Source organism: Trachypithecus francoisi, unplaced genomic scaffold (assembly GCF_009764315.1).
Source record: "Trachypithecus francoisi isolate TF-2019V2 unplaced genomic scaffold, Tfra_2.0 Lachesis_group14, whole genome shotgun sequence".
NCBI classification, from domain to species: domain Eukaryota; kingdom Metazoa; phylum Chordata; class Mammalia; order Primates; family Cercopithecidae; genus Trachypithecus; species Trachypithecus francoisi.
In genome coordinates, this window is record NW_022681459.1 from 39,094,019 (window position 1) to 39,109,981 (window position 15,963).

Genomic DNA, 15,963 nt, shown 5'->3' on the forward strand with positions numbered 1-15,963 from the left:
GTGCCTTACTTTGCTGTCCTCTCTAAGCCGCAGACCTCGAATGGAATCAGTGCTCAAGAGTCTAATATGCCCCCTCTGAGGATGCCTGTGGGAATATCAGCTTTTACTGCACTTTACAGTGTGGGAGGGCCTGCCCTACGCACCACCTCACCTGTGCTGCGCTTCTCAAACTTCACCCCACAGCCATTCTGTTGTAGGTGATCTCAGGGGCAGTTTGAGAAACAGTGGCCCAGGGTCTCACAACAGCCCTCTGAGATAGGTTGGTTGCTATTGTCCCCATTTTTTCTGATCAAGAAACTGAGGCTCAGGTGAGCTAAGGAATGTGCCCAGGGCCACTGTTTATAAGAAGTAGCCTCAAGCCTTGCTCATGGTTACTGCCCTGACAGGGATCTAGGAAGGAGTGAGCAGGAGAGTGGGATGAGGCAGGACTCTCCGCCCCAGCCCTACTTTCTCTGCCCAGACACCTCTTGCCTTGCAGACCCAACCCCACCCCAGATGGTTTCCTTTCCAATCACCCAGCTGCTAGTTCTCCAGGTTCCTGGTCTCACTCCAGGTTCCTCCTATTAGAGAAGCATCCCAGAGACATTCATTCCTGGCAAGGACACAGGCCTATGGACCTGAAGGCCAGGTGGACAGAGCCACAGAAGATCTGGGTGTCCCATCCTCCATTTAAAAAATTACACTTTACAACTGCATTGGTATAAAGATGAAATATTAATATCATATATTAAAACTTTTTTTACTTAAAGGTTTCTTTCTTCTGCCTTTAAAATATTTTGGCCAAGTGTGATGGTTCACACCTATAATCCCAGCACTTGGGGAGGCTGAGGCAGGAGGATCACTTGAACCCAAGAGTTCAAGACCAGCCTGGGCAACATAGTGGGACCCCCATCTCTACAAAAATTTTTTAATCAGCTGGGCGTGGTGGTGCTTGCCTGTGGTCCCAGACACTAGGAAGGCTGAGGCAGGAGGGGAGGCTCGCTTGAGCCCGGGAGTTTGAGGCTGCAGTGAGCTATGATCATGCCACTGCACTCCAGTGTGGGCATCAGAGAAGCAGCTTATCTCTAAAAAGAGAGAAAAAGAGTATTTCCATATGAGCCTCTGTGTTGGCAGAAAAATGACCCTTCAGAGATGTTCATGTGCTATACCTGTGCCTGTGTTAGATTACATGGCAGACCAGGCATAGTGGCTTACACCTGTAATCGCAGCACTTTGGGAGGTCGAGACAGGCAGATCATTTGAGGTCAGGAGTTTGAGACCAGCCTGACCAACATGGTGAAACCCCATCTCTACTAAAAATACAAAAATGTTAGCCGGGTGTGGTGGCACACGCCTGTAGTCCTAGCTACTCAAGAGGCTGAGGCAGGAGAATTGCTTGAACCTGGGAGGCGGAGGTTGCAGTGAGCCGAGGTCATGCCACTGCAGTACAGCCTGGGTGACAGGGTGAGACTGTCTCCAAAAAAAATTACAGTGAAAAGGGGAATTAAGGTTGCTGATCAACTGAGTTAAAGTAGAGAGATGATCCTGGATTATCTGGGTGGGCCCAGTGGCATCTGGAGGGTCTTTAGAAGTAGCAGAAGGGGCCGGGCGCGGTGGCTCAAGCCTGTAATCCCAGCACTTTGGGAGGCCGAGACGGGTGGATCACGAGGTCAGGAGATCGAGACCATCCTGGCTAACACGGTGAAACCCCGTCTCTACTAAAAAATACAAAAAACTAGCCGGGCGAGGTGGCGGGCGCCTGTAGTCCCAGCTACTCGGGAGGCTGAGGCAGGAGAATGGCGTAAACCCGGGAGGCGGAGCTTGCAGTGAGCTGAGATCCAGCCACTGTACTCCAGCCTGGGCGACAGAGCGAGACTCCGTCTCAAAAAAAAAAAAAAAAAAGAAGTAGCAGAAGGAAGCAGAGGAGGGAACCAGAGGTGGCAGTGTGAGAAAGGCTCAACTGGTCATTGCTGGCTTGGAGGCTGCAGGAAGGGGCCCAAGCCAAGGTATGCGGGGAGCCCCTGGGAGCTGGAAAAGGCAGGGGAACAGTTTCTCTCCTAGAATCCTCAGAAAGGAACACATTCTGCCGACTCATGGATCTTCACCCAACTGGGACTAAATGGACTTCTGCCCTCCAGAATGGAAAGATAAAAGCCTCAACGTTTGTGGAAACAAACAACTCACAATAGGCCAGGGACTGTGCCCCCTTCCCCGACGGATGAGCCTGCCTGGGCAGTCTGGGTTTGCATCCCTGCTCTGTCACGTACCAGCTGTTGACGGCACAAGTTGCTTCATTTCTGGGCGCTGTGACCTAGGGATTGCTTTCCCCATCCAGCCGCCCACCCAAAGCTGCAGAAGAGAAGCAAGAGGCCGGTGACTGCGGCGGCTCCGGAGCCCAGGTGGAGCCGCAGTCACGGTCCGCATAGCCGCCAGGGGGCAGCAGAGGTCCGGCCCCGCCAGCTTGGAGTCCCGAGTGCGCCTGCGCGGCGCCCGCAGCGGCCGGGGACGGGAAGTGGGCGGGGCCGACCGGCAGCAGCTTGCTGGACGCGGAGCGGCTAGGAGACTGCTGAGGCCCGCAGAGACCTGGGGTGAGGCGGCCGGGGGGACGGAATTAGAGGGCTGACGGGGCTGCGACGAGGGTCAGGCTAGCGCCCAAGGCGCACAGGGGTGAAATGGGACCGAGGAACCGGAGGGGTGGAATCAGAGGGCTGAGGAGGCAAGGAGGCCGAGACGAGGCTCACATGGGGGCACCCAAACGGTGCGGGGGTGCAATGCGGGGGTCCGAGGAGCAAGAGGGGCTGCTGCGGACCTGAGGAACCCGAGGCTGGGAGTTGGGGGGCTGGCGAGCCAAGAGGGCAGAACTGGGGGGCCGGCGGGGGTGTGACCGAGCCGAGGGCCTGGTAGGGACCGAGGGCTATGAGGCAGAATGGGGTGCTGAGGGGGGACGCGCCCCATTTTCCGAGATTTGGCCTCTCCCCACCCCCCAGGAGCCTCTGGGCCGGCACGTTGCCCCATATCCCCCCAGTCCCTCCACCGTCAGGGGCGCAGTCTCTGCCTGAGGGCCCCTGCCCCGCGGCCTCCCGAGCGTCTGTGAAGCGAGCGTCAGCTGCACAAGTGCTTGGGCTGCAGCGGCTTCAGCCACAGGTCTGTGAGCCAGAGCCTCAGGCGCGGAGGCCGGGCACACTGCCGCTGGGTTCGGTCAGGCAAGCCCCTGAACCTGTCTGTGCAACAGGAAGAACTGGCTCCGACTGCAGGGATTTCAGCACAGGGCTTGACACACGGTGAGGTCCACTGTATGGTGGCGGGCTCCTTCGAAGCCTTCCACGCTGCGGAACAGAGTCACACATGTCGTGGTGGCATTCCCCGGGACAAGTTCCCTGGGCCCAGATGAGCTCTCACCACGGGGGACAGAAAATGGGGCCGGCCAGCACTCTGAGGCCATCTCCAGTCTCTTCTGTTGTCAGATTTCGCTCTTTTCCTCCTGCACGCGAGGTGGAAGTACAAGGCACCTGGCATCCAGAGACCTTGATTGAGTTCACTTTGCCCTTTCCACCTGTGTGAGACCTTAAATGGGTGCTTGCCCTTCTAGAACCTATTTCTTCATCTGCAGTGTAGCCTGACAGTATGTACTTCTCAGCGTAGTTGTGAGAGGTAAACAAAATGAATGCCTTTCTGAAAGCCATGAACCTCTACACAAGTTCATTTGTGGAATTCCTTTGAGATACCGCCTGAAGGCTGGGCGCGGTGGCTTATACCTGTAATCCCAGCACTTTGGGAGGCGGAGGCAGGCGTATCACCTGAGGTCAAGTGTTCCAGACCAGCGCGGCAAAACCCCATCTCTACTAAAAATACAAAAATTAGCCACACGTGGTGGCAGGTGCCTGTAATCCTAGCTACTCAGGAGGCTGAGGCAGGAGAATTGTTTAAACCCAGGAGGCGGAGGTTGCGGTGAGCCAAGATCCCACCATTGCACTCCAGCCTGGGCAATAAGAGCGAAACTCCCTCTCAAAAAAAAAAAAAAAGGATACCACCTGAAGCCAACCGAGTCTTTTAAGACCTGGCACTGCTGCCCGCTGCACCCTTCAGAGTGATGTAGCTTCCTCAGCCCTTGCCACCCACCAGTCACTCTTCCCTCTGCCATCACACTTAGCACCTGCTGTACACAAAGGACCATTGTGGGCTCCCTGAGCGCAGGGAGCTTACAGTCTATCGACAAAGTCAGGCCTGTAGAAAGAAGTGGTCATTGTACAACAGTGTAACTGTGCTTAATGCCATGGAACTGTACACTTACAAGTGGTTAAATTTATGTAAATATACATACAAGTGGTATATATATTTTACAACAATAAAAAAAGTTATATATGTAGGAAAAAATCTAGAAGGATTTACATCTAACTAGTATCAGTAGTTATGAATAAAGGAGTAAGAATCTGCTTTGGTAGAAAGAGAAAGTTGGCCAGGCGTGGTGGGTCATACCTGTAATCACAGCATTTTCAGAGGCTGAGGTGGGCAGATCACCTGAGGTCAGGAGTTCGAGACTAGCCTGGCCAACATGGTGAAACCCCATCTCTACTAAAAATACAAAAATAAATTAGCCGGGCATGGTTGCAGGTGCCTGTAATCCCAGCTACTAGGGAGGCTGAGGCAGGAGAATCGCTTCAATCTGGGAGACGGAGCTTGCAGTGAGTTGAGATTGCGCCACTGCCCTCCAGCCTGGGCGGCAGAGCAAGACTGTCTCAAAAAAAAAAAAAAAAAAAACAGTTAACAGTGAATATGATAGTTTTGTTACACTTACACTATAGTGATGCAGTTTCCTTTTCTAAGGATTACTGGTGGTTGTTTTTTTTTTTTTTCATTACCCCGGTTCTACAGTTAGGCAAGACTTAAGTATTTTTTCTGTGTTCCCTAAAAAACTGGTTGTTAACCCTGCATTCATTAAGCTTAGGAGTCAAAACTAATGCCCTAGAGGAAAATAAATGTTTTAAATTTCATATAAAGAAAACTTTTTACAAGTCAGATGTGAGCAAAAGTGCCACAGAGACATGAGCGAGAGCATGCTGGATCCAAAGGTGGGGAGATTTCAGCAAAGCCTGAAAGGATCCGAGAGATCTCGGGAGGCAAAATGGAAGGAGGACACCACAAAACAAAGAGGGGAGGGGCTGCCCTAGGGTCAGAGAGACACAGAAATGGAAGGAGGAGCCATGAGAGAGCCAAAGCCCAGAGTTGGTGGCCAATGAGGGACAGGTCAGGGAAAGAAGGAGTCAGAATGACTTCCCAGGTGTCTTCACACTTAGGGCCCAGGTTCTCCGGCATGAACCCCACCCTGGGACTTTGGGCAAGTTCCTTAGCTCTTCTGCTACAGCCTGCCCTGTGAAGTGGGGATAACCACAAGAGGTTGTTGGGAGGCTAAAAACCATCCCAGGAAGAGTGCTCGGAGCAGGGGCAGATGGCAGCTGGCAGCACCGTCAGCCCTACCCCTGCAGCTGCCCCCCGATGAGTTTGCTTTGCCATTTCCCACCTATGTGAGACCTTCAATAGGTTCTTGGAGGGTGAGCACCCATTTGGTGTGCAGAGGGGCCCTGATCCACGAGGAACCAGCTGCCAGTCGCATTTGGCCAGACTGGTCCAGGCCGGCAGTGCTGGGAGGCAGGAGTCCAATGTCCCTCCCATGCCCACCCCAGGCTCTTGGTGACTTGCACTGGCTCATGCACACATCCCTCTTACTCCGAGTCTTTCACTGGTGTGCCCTGGTCAGGAAAGCCTGGCACCAGGCCCTGCCACCTCTGGTGCTCTCCCAGCCCTGCCTCCTGCCTGCAGCTTGCCACCAGCCTCCACGCCATTCCTGACGCTGTCTCCTCCAGTTGATCCCTCAACCATGGCACTGTCCCCTACCCCTCCAGGCACTCCCAGGGCTGCCTCTGGTTTCCCTTGGGTGAGGAATTTCTCCTTCCTGCTGGATGTCCCATGGTGTACCTCAAATTCAGGAGCTTATGGGGAAAAGGAAGGAAATGATTCCTGTCCCTTTCGACTTCTGGGCTCCAGGGAGGGAAAGCTGTGTCCTGGTTTCTCTCCTCACCCCTTGCCTTAGGTTGGTGATGCAGAAACAAGGGCTCTTGGTCCCCAGCAAGCAAGATGGCCCTGGGCACCCTGCCTTTCTAACAAGGGCAGGCAATTGGCACAGGCCCTGAGAGTAAGCCAGCCTGTCCCCTCTACAGATGCAGACAGAGCTTTGCACAAGGCCTCATCACATCCCGAGACCTCACTTAGCACGCATGGCACAGGCACCATTGAGGCCTGTGCGGGTAGCAGGCACAAGGCACAGGGAGAGCAACAGGTGACCACAGTGAATCAGGGTCTGCAGTGCAGACAGGAGGGGACACCCTCCCTGAGGGAACAGGCAGATTGTGGGGAGGAGCTCCCGGCACAGGAAAGAGTACCCCAAGGTCAGGAGGCAAGAAGGAGGCATCTGCATCCCAAAATGTCCAGCAGACGTCACCAGCAAGAAGGGTGAAAGTGAAGGGTTTTGAATTCTGCCCTTGACCATGGGGCTTTACACTATGGGCAGGGGTTTCTCCAGGGGGGCCCTCTGTGTGCTAAGCAGGAAGCATGCTGTCCTCTCACTTGGATCCTAATCATAAATTCACATGAGTACATTTTGTGGTGAGATGACAGAGCGTCCAGATCACTTGGAATTGCAAGGGAGTGGGCGAAGGCCCCAGGCACTGGCGGTTACTGGGAGCAGCTCTGCATTGTTCACATTTCTCTCCCAGAAGCTCCAGGGGGCCAGGGCGGGGCCAGGGCAGTGCCAGGCAGAAGAGGGGCCCTTGGCCGTTTTCACTGCTTGAGGGCAGCCAAGCTTGCTGGGAAATTCACACCATCTTCAAATGCCTTACAGCTCTGCTGGGGCATGGCTGGCAGGCCTTGCCGCCTCCTCATTGACCCACTAGGGCTCCCAGCCTCTGCTCATTTCTCCAGCTCACAAAGTCTTCCCTTTGTGGTTTGAATATCAGTGTCCCTCCTCCTCTCAGAGTGATTTTTCCTTATTTGTTTTGTGTTCTTTTTTTTTTTTTTCTTTTTTGGTAGAGATGGGGGGTGGGGGGTGGCAGTCTCACTATGTTGCCCAGGCTGGTCTTGAACTCCTGGTCTCAAGCACTCCTGCCTCACCCAAAGCGCTGAGATACAGACCTGAGCCACAGCGCCTCGCCAGTTGTTTTATATTCTTTATCTTTTTACCTGCTTGCCTTTTGTAACCTGGGCTGCATTAAATTTACTCCTACTTGTGAATAAATGTGAACCCTAACAATGAATTTAGTCTATCCCCAGAACCTTCAGTAGCAAGCATCCCTATTTCTACATTATTCGTGTCTACTTAAATTACCTTTCAATTTCTGCCTCTAAAAGAAGAGGAGTTTTGTGTTTTGTTAATTTACCACCCTTCACCCCTTGCATTCCAAATCACTCATTGATCAGACATTTAACTTGGTGCTGGGATCTTTCACTCTGCCCACCCCATTTTCTTTTGTGTTTTTTATCTTTAGGCTTCCAGAAGGCTTGTTTCAAGTTAGCAATTCCTGATAAGGACAGCCCTTTTGTGGGCTGTGAGCTCCCTGCATCACTTACTTCCCACTCTCTTCATCCTGCACCTCAGGCCCCTGCCGCAGCCATCCTTTTAGCAAAGTTTGTAGGCAGAGTCTGTGGCTATTCTAAGACTGATGATTCTAGAAGATTCTCCTGCCTTCTTCATTCAGTTTTCAGAACATGGAAGTCCTCATGGAGGTGATGGGCTGTGAAACCGTTCCCCAAATTCTCCACCTTAGAACTTGGGGTGTTCCTCAGAGTCTCATGTCCATTTGTCACCATAGAAGAACACAGTTTTTCTCCCCAGCTTAGTAACTGTGTAGGATTTCTTTTTTACTTTTTTCTGTATCCAGTCTCATCCATTACTGCGTAGGACTCTCTGAAGAAAGTTTTTTCCCAGCCTGCCTGTTAGACAAAGTCCAAGGTGGAGTCCCCACCGTGGGAGGGTTTGGAGGGCTCAGGCACCCGAAGGGAAGGGGACAGGAGAGAGAAGGATCCATGCTGAGCGGGTGCTGGCAGGGAGGCCCAGGTGTGGGGCCTGGAGGTGAATCCCCCAGACGATGCAAAGAACATGGCGGGGGGGTGCTCGAGAACTGTTTGGGTATAGGCCAGGCAGGCAGGCTGGGGAGGCAACTGGAGATTCTGAGTTGGGAGAGAAGAAGAGCCAGAGCCAACCTGGAAGGAGGCTCTGAGGCACCATGTGCCTCTTTCCGGTGAGAGAGAAGCAGGTGAGGGAGTGAAGGCACAGGCTTTGGGATCCCTCTTCAGCCCTGTCTTCCTTCCTGACACCTCAAGCAAGGGACTACCCCTCTCCAAACCTTGAGGTACTCATCTGTGAAATGGGGGCTTGTCCTGGCTCTTGGAGTGTTAGGGGCAACTCACAGGACTAGTCAGCTCTGGGCATTCCTAAGGACTTAGAGAGGAAGAGCCCACCTGCCCCATAGTGGGGTCAGCGCCTGGAACTGTCCATAGTGCCCCACTTCCAGCCAGGACTTAGCAGGCCTGAGCCATTCTAGGCTCACAATTCCCTCCTCCTATTAGAGAGCATTGAATAGGCTCGATGGTGTCCCAGAGCACCTCCTGTCTGTCCCGAGTTAACCCTCTGCTTCTCTCCTGGCCACCACTTGGGTGGCCCCAGCAGCCTCTGGGGATTCCTTCCTGCTCCCGCTCTGGCCTGTCTCTAAAACAGCCCTGGGCCGGCCTCCTGCATCTTGGCCCTTCTCTTTCCTCCCCTGAACACTGCTAGAGCCCCAGCAGGTGTCCCTCCTACCATCTGGTCACCACATCCAGGCTCACAGACCTGGTGGCTTCACTCCCTCACCTCAGAGCCCTGCTGGCTGCTCAGGACCCGCGATCAGGCTGAACCCCCTCACCTGCCTCAGTGCCTGGCCTCAGCAACCCTGTGCTGCTCGTCTCTGGCCATGCTGGCCACCCTCTGCCAGGAGCAGTCTTCCTCCTCTTGTCACTTCTCCTTGACATCGTCCACCCAGCTGCTGCTCCTGGCACCATCTCCTGAGACCGGATCTCTGGATGCCCACAAGTCCCCATCTGGATTCATGTCAGGACAGCGGCCAGGGTTGTCCCTCCACTTACTAGTGGCCCTAAACTGTGAGGCCACGTACCTGCTACATGGTGCTTGCAGTTGGGCACCTTTATTGCTGGTGCTGTGGCCCCTTTCTGCTGACTCTGACATTTCTCCCCAGGGTGAAGCCTGGAGACCCTCTTGCCCTGGCCCAGCTGCAGGCCCCCGGGATGCTCTGGGCATGTCCTCTGGAGCCCCACAGAAGAGCAGGCAGATGGCCAGTGGAGCTGAGGAGACCCCAGGCTTCCTGGACATGCTCCTTCAAGACTTCCCAGCCCCACTGAACCCAGAGGACCCTCGGCCATGGAAGGCCCCGGGAATGGTGCTCAGCCAGGAGGAGGTGGAGGGCGAGCTGGCTGAGCTGGCCATGGGCTTTCTGGGCAGCAGGTAAGCCTGTGCAACCCCAAAGGGGACAGGGAGCGAGGGTGCGGCGCCAGGGCCTACCAGGGATGTGGTTGCTGTTCCCCCATACGTCTAGCCCCACATGGGGATCTGCAGCCCCAGATCCCTATGGCAGCACTGTGTGGACTTCCTGTGGCTGCTGTGGCAAAGCACCACACACTGGGCACTCAAAGCAGCCGAAGCTCATTCTTTCACAGGGCCGGAGGCCAGAGTCCAAGATCAAGGTAGTGACTGTGCCATGCTCTGTCAAAGGCTGTAGGGAAGAGTCTGCTTCAGGCCTTTCTGTTAGTGCCCGGCCTTGACTTCCTGGAAGTCCGTGGCTTGTAGACTCATTCCTCCTAGCTGGCCTTCTTGCACGCAGCATCTCCCTGTGTGCCTTCACACCTCCCCACCTGCTCTGTGTCTGTGGCTTCTTCTCTTGTAAGGCATTTTGGACTAGGGGCTGCCCTCTCACAGTGTGACCTCATCTATATTTCTTTTCGTGGAGAATGGGCTCTCGCTATATTGCCCAGGCTGGTCTCGAACTTCTGAGCTCCATGGATTCTCATGTTTTTGCCTCCCTAAATGCTGGGATTACAGGCATGAGAGAGTGCTGTGCCCAGCCAATGTGACCTCATATGGACATAACTAATTACATTTGCAAAGACTTTAACTCCAAATAAGATCATATTCTGAGCCACAGGGGGCTGGGACTTCAACATACCTTTTTGGGGAACAATTTAATGCATAACAGGTGATAAGCAGTAAGTCCTGTTTCTGGTGCATGTGATGGATGAGGAGGCAGAGGTGGGTAGATGAAGAGGCTGGCCTGAGGCCTTATAGTCAAGGAGTGGCTGGGCCACATGGCACCCCGGCCACCATGATCTGAGAGGTAGTCGGCGCTGTCCCCCTTCCAGAAGTGAGGAAGCCGAGGCACAGAGAGGTAGCACAACCAGCTTAGCAGATTTTGGGGAAGATAGAGAGTTATGTGTCCACCAGCAGACAGTGTAGCTGTCTCCTAGGCTGACCTCAGAGGTCCCTTCCTTGGAAGACCATTGCCCTCCCCTTCCATTTATTCATTCATTCTGGAAGTATTTGTCCCAGGAAAGATGGTGAAGGACAAGGTCTCTTCTCGAACCCTCTCTGCTCAGATAGGGTCTTGGAGTCAGGCTGTCTGTCTGGCACAGGGGACAGCTCATGGAGGTGAGCAGGCTGGTGGGCCACATGCTGTTTCTGTGAATCTAGTCCCTTGCTGAGGGGATGTGCCCATGGTCCCCAGTCCCAGCATTACCCAGATCACCTGAAATATCACCTGAAGCCATAACAGGCCTCAGCTATAGCTCCCTCTGACAGAGCCTCTGTCCTCAGTGCTGCCTCAGTATCCCCCAAGTGTGCACTTCCTTTGCCCCTTCCAGCAAATCAGCTCTGTTCCTGACACCGACCAAGGGCCTATTTTCCTTGACCACAGGCCCCAGCAGTCAGTGACTTGTGCTCTCCCTGTGCGGCATGGGTGCAAACGTTGCCAAGTGTCAGCCACATGCAAGGGCCATGCCACCCAGCATTCCTCACAGCCTCCTAGAGCTCAGGAGGAAAGGCACAGTGACCACGCTCCATGAGGTCGTGGCATGCGCGAAGGGTGTTATTGGCTTGTTTTGAGGAAATATTTTAGAGATGTGGCACAAAGTGAATCGGCCCCCAGTGGTGGAGCAGAGTGGGCCCAGCGGGGGTGCCGCGCATGGGAGGTGAGGGAAGGCCCCACGTTCTGCCTTCTTGAGAGGAGCAGGTGGCACTCTACAGGGAGCAGGGGAGTCCAGACCAGGGAGTTCTGCAGCCACTGGGTCTTCGTGGAGGTGGCACGGGGCCATCGCTGCCCTGAGGTGAAAAGCCAGGCCCAGGACAGAAGAGTTGATGCACCTTGGCCCAAGCGTGAGGTGACCAGGCAGAGCCAAGTGGTGCCAGCCCCAAACTGGGAATCAGGTGGAAAAGCCGTCCCAGGGAACGACAGAGCCCAGGGGTTTGCTGGGCCTGCGTGGGGCACAGGTGCCGAAGACAGACAGGCCACAGCACCGGGGTGACACATCAGCCTTCTGTTCCTGGGCAGGGGGTGAAGGGCGCGGAGCAGGGCCCCAGAGAAGGATCCAAGGTGGGAGGGCCTGGAGGGCTCAGGAGTGAGTAGGCAGTGCAGGTGACCTGCCCAAGAGGGCCCTGAACCAAAGTTGGGGTCAGTGCTGGGGACGCAGGGGAGGGCAGTAGGTTTTGGTTTTGATGCGGGAGCAGCCGGACTTGAGCAGCTGCTGTGTGAGCCACCTAGTGATGGGTGTGACCAGGAGGGGCGAAGAGCTCACAAGCCTCCTCAGCCCCCGGGAACCCACCTTACATGGTGGACTAAAATGGAGTATTTGAAGGTGTTATTTGTTCTAGCCATCGTATTGGATTTATTTTTTAAGTTAGTTTTGTTCTTTTCTAGCACGTTCTTTCGCATGCAGGTGTGGATGTGCATATGTGTAGTCAGCACTTGGGGTCTGAGTCTCATATGTTGTGTACACTAAGTCCAGCTGTCCACACATACGCACTCAAATGTGCTCATACATAGTCACGAGTTCTACCTCCCAGCTCTGCTTCTTGTGTCCCAGCCTGAGGATGGGCTCTTGGGCATGAAGGGCTTTGAGCATCTTGGTCCCTGAGCTCTTTCACAGATTGCAAAAGGCATCCTTCTGGAGGCTATCCAGGAGTCACAACACCTGGTCTGCAGGGGGCTGTTTATGCCTCGTCTCCCCTCTTGTTTGTAGCCTCCTGTCACATACTTGAGTCCCTGAGCAGTGCATACCATACACTAATGATTTGAGTGTGGTTTTCATCTCTGCCACTAGATTATAAACCCCTTGTAACAGCCCCTGCCCCAAAGTCGGTGAGACAAGTGTTTCTCAGGCACCTGGGCCTTGCACACAACTTGGCTTGTCCCTGGAGCATCTTCTTGCCTTGTGCAGGAGCCTCCTCTGCAGGGACCAGAATCAGGGTGGATCTGCATGGTGCAGTGACTCAGGGCTGAGGGCCTCTAGGGCGTGTCCCAGGCCAGACCCTGGGATGAGGCAGGAGCTGTGTCCAGGAAGGGGATGATGGTGGCCCTTGGCCAGGCATTGTCTGGGTCCCCACAGCCGGAAGTTGCCTCCCTGCCCCCAGCAGCAGTGGCGGGTGGGCAGGAAGCTAAGGCCTGACCTCACCGGGACCAAGGGGAACAGGTGTCCCTCCTCTCTGCTGTGCAAAAGGAAAACCCAGCAGTTGGCAGGAAACCCCCAAATGGCAGAGGAACTCATTTCTCATGTCTTGGCTGGTTGTTTTTCAAAGGCAGTTCCAGAGGCTTCTTCCATGAGTCACCCTTTCATTTTAAAAAATCAGGAATCCGCTGAGCATGGTGGCTTACGCCTGTAATCCCAGCTACTCGGGAGGCTGAGGCAGGAGAATCACTTTCTGAACCCGAGAGGCAGAGGTTGTGGTGAGCCAAGATCACGCCATTGCACTCCAGCCTGGGCAACAAGAGCGAAACTCTGTCTCAAAAAAAAAAAAAAAAAAAAGTCAGGAATCCATCCCGGTCGATTCCTCAGACCATCAGTAGATGCCTGGGGTGCGCAGCCCCCATGGAACAAGACCTGCTAGCCTGTGCCATTGGAAGGTCCTCGCCTTCCAGTGAAAGCCGGGAGTGTCAGCCCAGTGCAGAATTACCTCGTCACCCCAGGCATGCCCCCCAGCCCCCACTCTCAAGGACAGGCACACAGGGGTGAATGTGTGCCATCCAACTTCCAGGGCCCCCACTGGGTGGGAAGGCAGATTTCAGGGGTCAAAATGCAGGCTAGAGGCCATAGGGCCACTGAGGGAGTGACCCCTTCTGCCCAGAAGAGCCAGGGATGGCTCAGAATTTTAGACACTTCTCCCCACAGCCCTCCTCAGCCACAGCTGGCTTCAGTGTCCCTACCTCCAAATTTCTTCCCCTGATCTGCCCCGTGGCTGTCTTTTGCCCTGCCTACCTGCTGAAAGACGCTAACCCAAGGTTAACATTTCCTCCCGTCGGTTTGCTTTCAGCTTGCTGCGACCTCCCTTTCTACCCACTACACCTCCTCGACTGCTCAGCTCTGTTCTGTGACATTGAAAGCAGTGACCCAGTCTCACTTCTTAAAACGTTTCCTTCGTGGCACCCAGAAGGCCACCCTTGGGGTCATCCCCACTTTGCTAGCCATACTGGCCCTGTTGGACTCAGCCCCCTATCCTCATTCATTCTGAAGCTCCATCTCCGGCCTAGACCATGTTCTTGCAGGCCCTCAGGCCTCTTGACCGCTGTGGAAACAGAGCCCATTGCCCATCCCCTGCCTGATCCTGTTCCATCCCCATCAGGGTAATTAACTGCACCATGAGCCTCCTGGTTGCTCAGAACAGAAACTTCAACACTGTCCCTGCCCTTCCATCTATACTGCCCGACTCTGTCCGCTCCTGTTTGTCTCCACGGCCCTGCCCAGCCCAGGTCTTGGACTCTCTCCTCTAGACAGTCATCCCCTCCCTGCCAGCCCACCCTCCACACCAGGGTCAGAGAGGCATAAAAGCCTCATCTGATCATGCCATGTCCCTCTTCAAACAGACCAAAGGCGGCCAGGCGCGGTGGCTCATGCCATTATCCTAGGACTTTGGGAGGCTGAGATGGGAGGATCACTTGAGGGCAGGAGTTCAAGACCAGCCTGGACAACATAGTGAAAACCCACCTGTACAAAATTTTACAAATTAGCTGGACATGGTGATGTCTGTAGCCCCAACTACTGCCTGTAGCCCTAACTACTCTGGAGTCTGAGGTGAGAGGATCTCTTGAGCCCAGGGGTTTGAGGCTGCAGTGAGCCATGATTGCACAACTGCGCTCCAGCCTAGGAGACAGAGCAAGACCCTGTCTCTAAAAATAAATAAATAAAACCCAGACCAATGGCAGTGCTTCCCTGTTAGCATAAAGCTTGGCCTGCCCTGTTCCCACAGCCCCTCACCCTGACAGCCCCTCACCCCAGCAGCCCCTATGGCCCCGTCCCCTCAGGGACCTCATGGACCACACACAGCCACTTCCTCTGCTGACAGCCCCTCACCCTGGCAGCCCCTATGGCCTCATCTGCTCAGGGACTTCATGGACCACGCACAGCCACTTGCTCTGCTGAGTGTGCCCGTGGGTCCCACAGCCCAGGATCAGTTTCCTGGAGCTGCTGTACAGATGACCACAGACCCAGCAGCTTAAACAACAGAAGTGTGCCTCATGGTGCTGGAGGCTGTCGTCTGAGATCAGGATGTTGACAGAACTGGCTCCTTCTGGTGGTTTGTGGGCAACCCTTGGCATTACCTGGCTTGTAGGCTCATCCCCCAGGTCTCTGCCTCATGTTCCCATGGCATTCTCCCTGTATGTGTGTCTGTGTCCAAATTCCTCCCTCAACTCAGAGCGTCTCGCTCTGTCGCCCAGGCTGGAGTGCAGTGGCACAATCTTGGCTCACTGCAACCTCCACCTCCTGGGTTCAAGCGATTCTTCTGCCTCAGCCTCCTGAGTAGCTGGAACTACAGGCACGCGCCACCACACGCAGCTAATTTTTGTATTTTTAGTAGAGACGAGGTTTTACCATGTTGGCCAGGCTGGTCTCGAACTCCTGACCTCATGATCTACCCACCTCGGTCTCCCAAAGTACTGGGATTACAGACGAGAGCCACTGCACCCGGCCCAAATTGCCCTTTTTTATAGAGACATCAGTCATTGGAGTAGGGGTCCAGCTGGCTGCAGCATGACCTCAACTAATTCCATCTGTAATGACCCTGTTTCCAAATTAGCTCCATTCTGAGGTACTGGGGGTTAGGGCCTCTGTATGAATTTGGTGGGGGACACAGTTCAACCCAGAACACTCCCCACCCTCCAGGGTCCCCAACTGGTATGGGTGATTCCTCTGCCCTCCTGTGGCCAGGAGCTGTCATCAGCATGGATGTCAGGCAGTTTACTTGACCATCAACAGCCCCCTCCCCGCCAGCCCCAGGCCTAAGTTTGGTCCAGCTCCCCACCAGATGGTTGCGCGTCTGCCTCTGCCGTCGTGTGACCTTTCTGTCCTAGCTCCCCAAGGAGAGGGGCTGCCCTGCTGGCCGTTCTGACCCCTCAGCATGTGGGCTGACAGTTGGGGAAGGGGTGCTAGGTGTGGTCTCCTGCTGGGTGCTGCCCCTCACTTCCCCCTCCTCATCCCTAGGAAGGCCCCGCCACCACTTGCTGCTGCTCTGACTCACGAAGCAGTTTCACAGCTTCTGCAGACAGACCTTTCCGAATTCAGGAAGTTGCCCAGGGAGGAGGAAGAGGAGGAGGAGGATGACCACGAAGAGGAAAAGGCCCCTGTGACCTGTGAGTTCTCTTTCTTCTTAGGTGGCCCCAGGGCTGCTTAGCAGGCAACAGA

At 54.7% G+C, this 15,963-nt stretch overlaps 1 protein-coding gene across 1 annotated transcript in view; it reads left to right on the plus strand.

Annotated features, from left to right (window-relative positions):
* The first annotated feature begins 2,465 nt into the window (after window positions 1-2,465).
* PPM1F (protein phosphatase, Mg2+/Mn2+ dependent 1F) overlaps window positions 2,466-15,963 on the plus strand; it is a 33,550-nt gene continuing 20,052 nt past the window's right edge. The window contains exons 1-3 of the mRNA XM_033234068.1: window positions 2,466-2,567; window positions 9,261-9,526; window positions 15,763-15,911. Coding sequence (XP_033089959.1) covers window positions 9,321-9,526; window positions 15,763-15,911 — 355 coding nt within the window. The 5' untranslated portion in view covers window positions 2,466-2,567; window positions 9,261-9,320. The remainder of the gene's footprint in view (window positions 2,568-9,260; window positions 9,527-15,762; window positions 15,912-15,963) is intronic.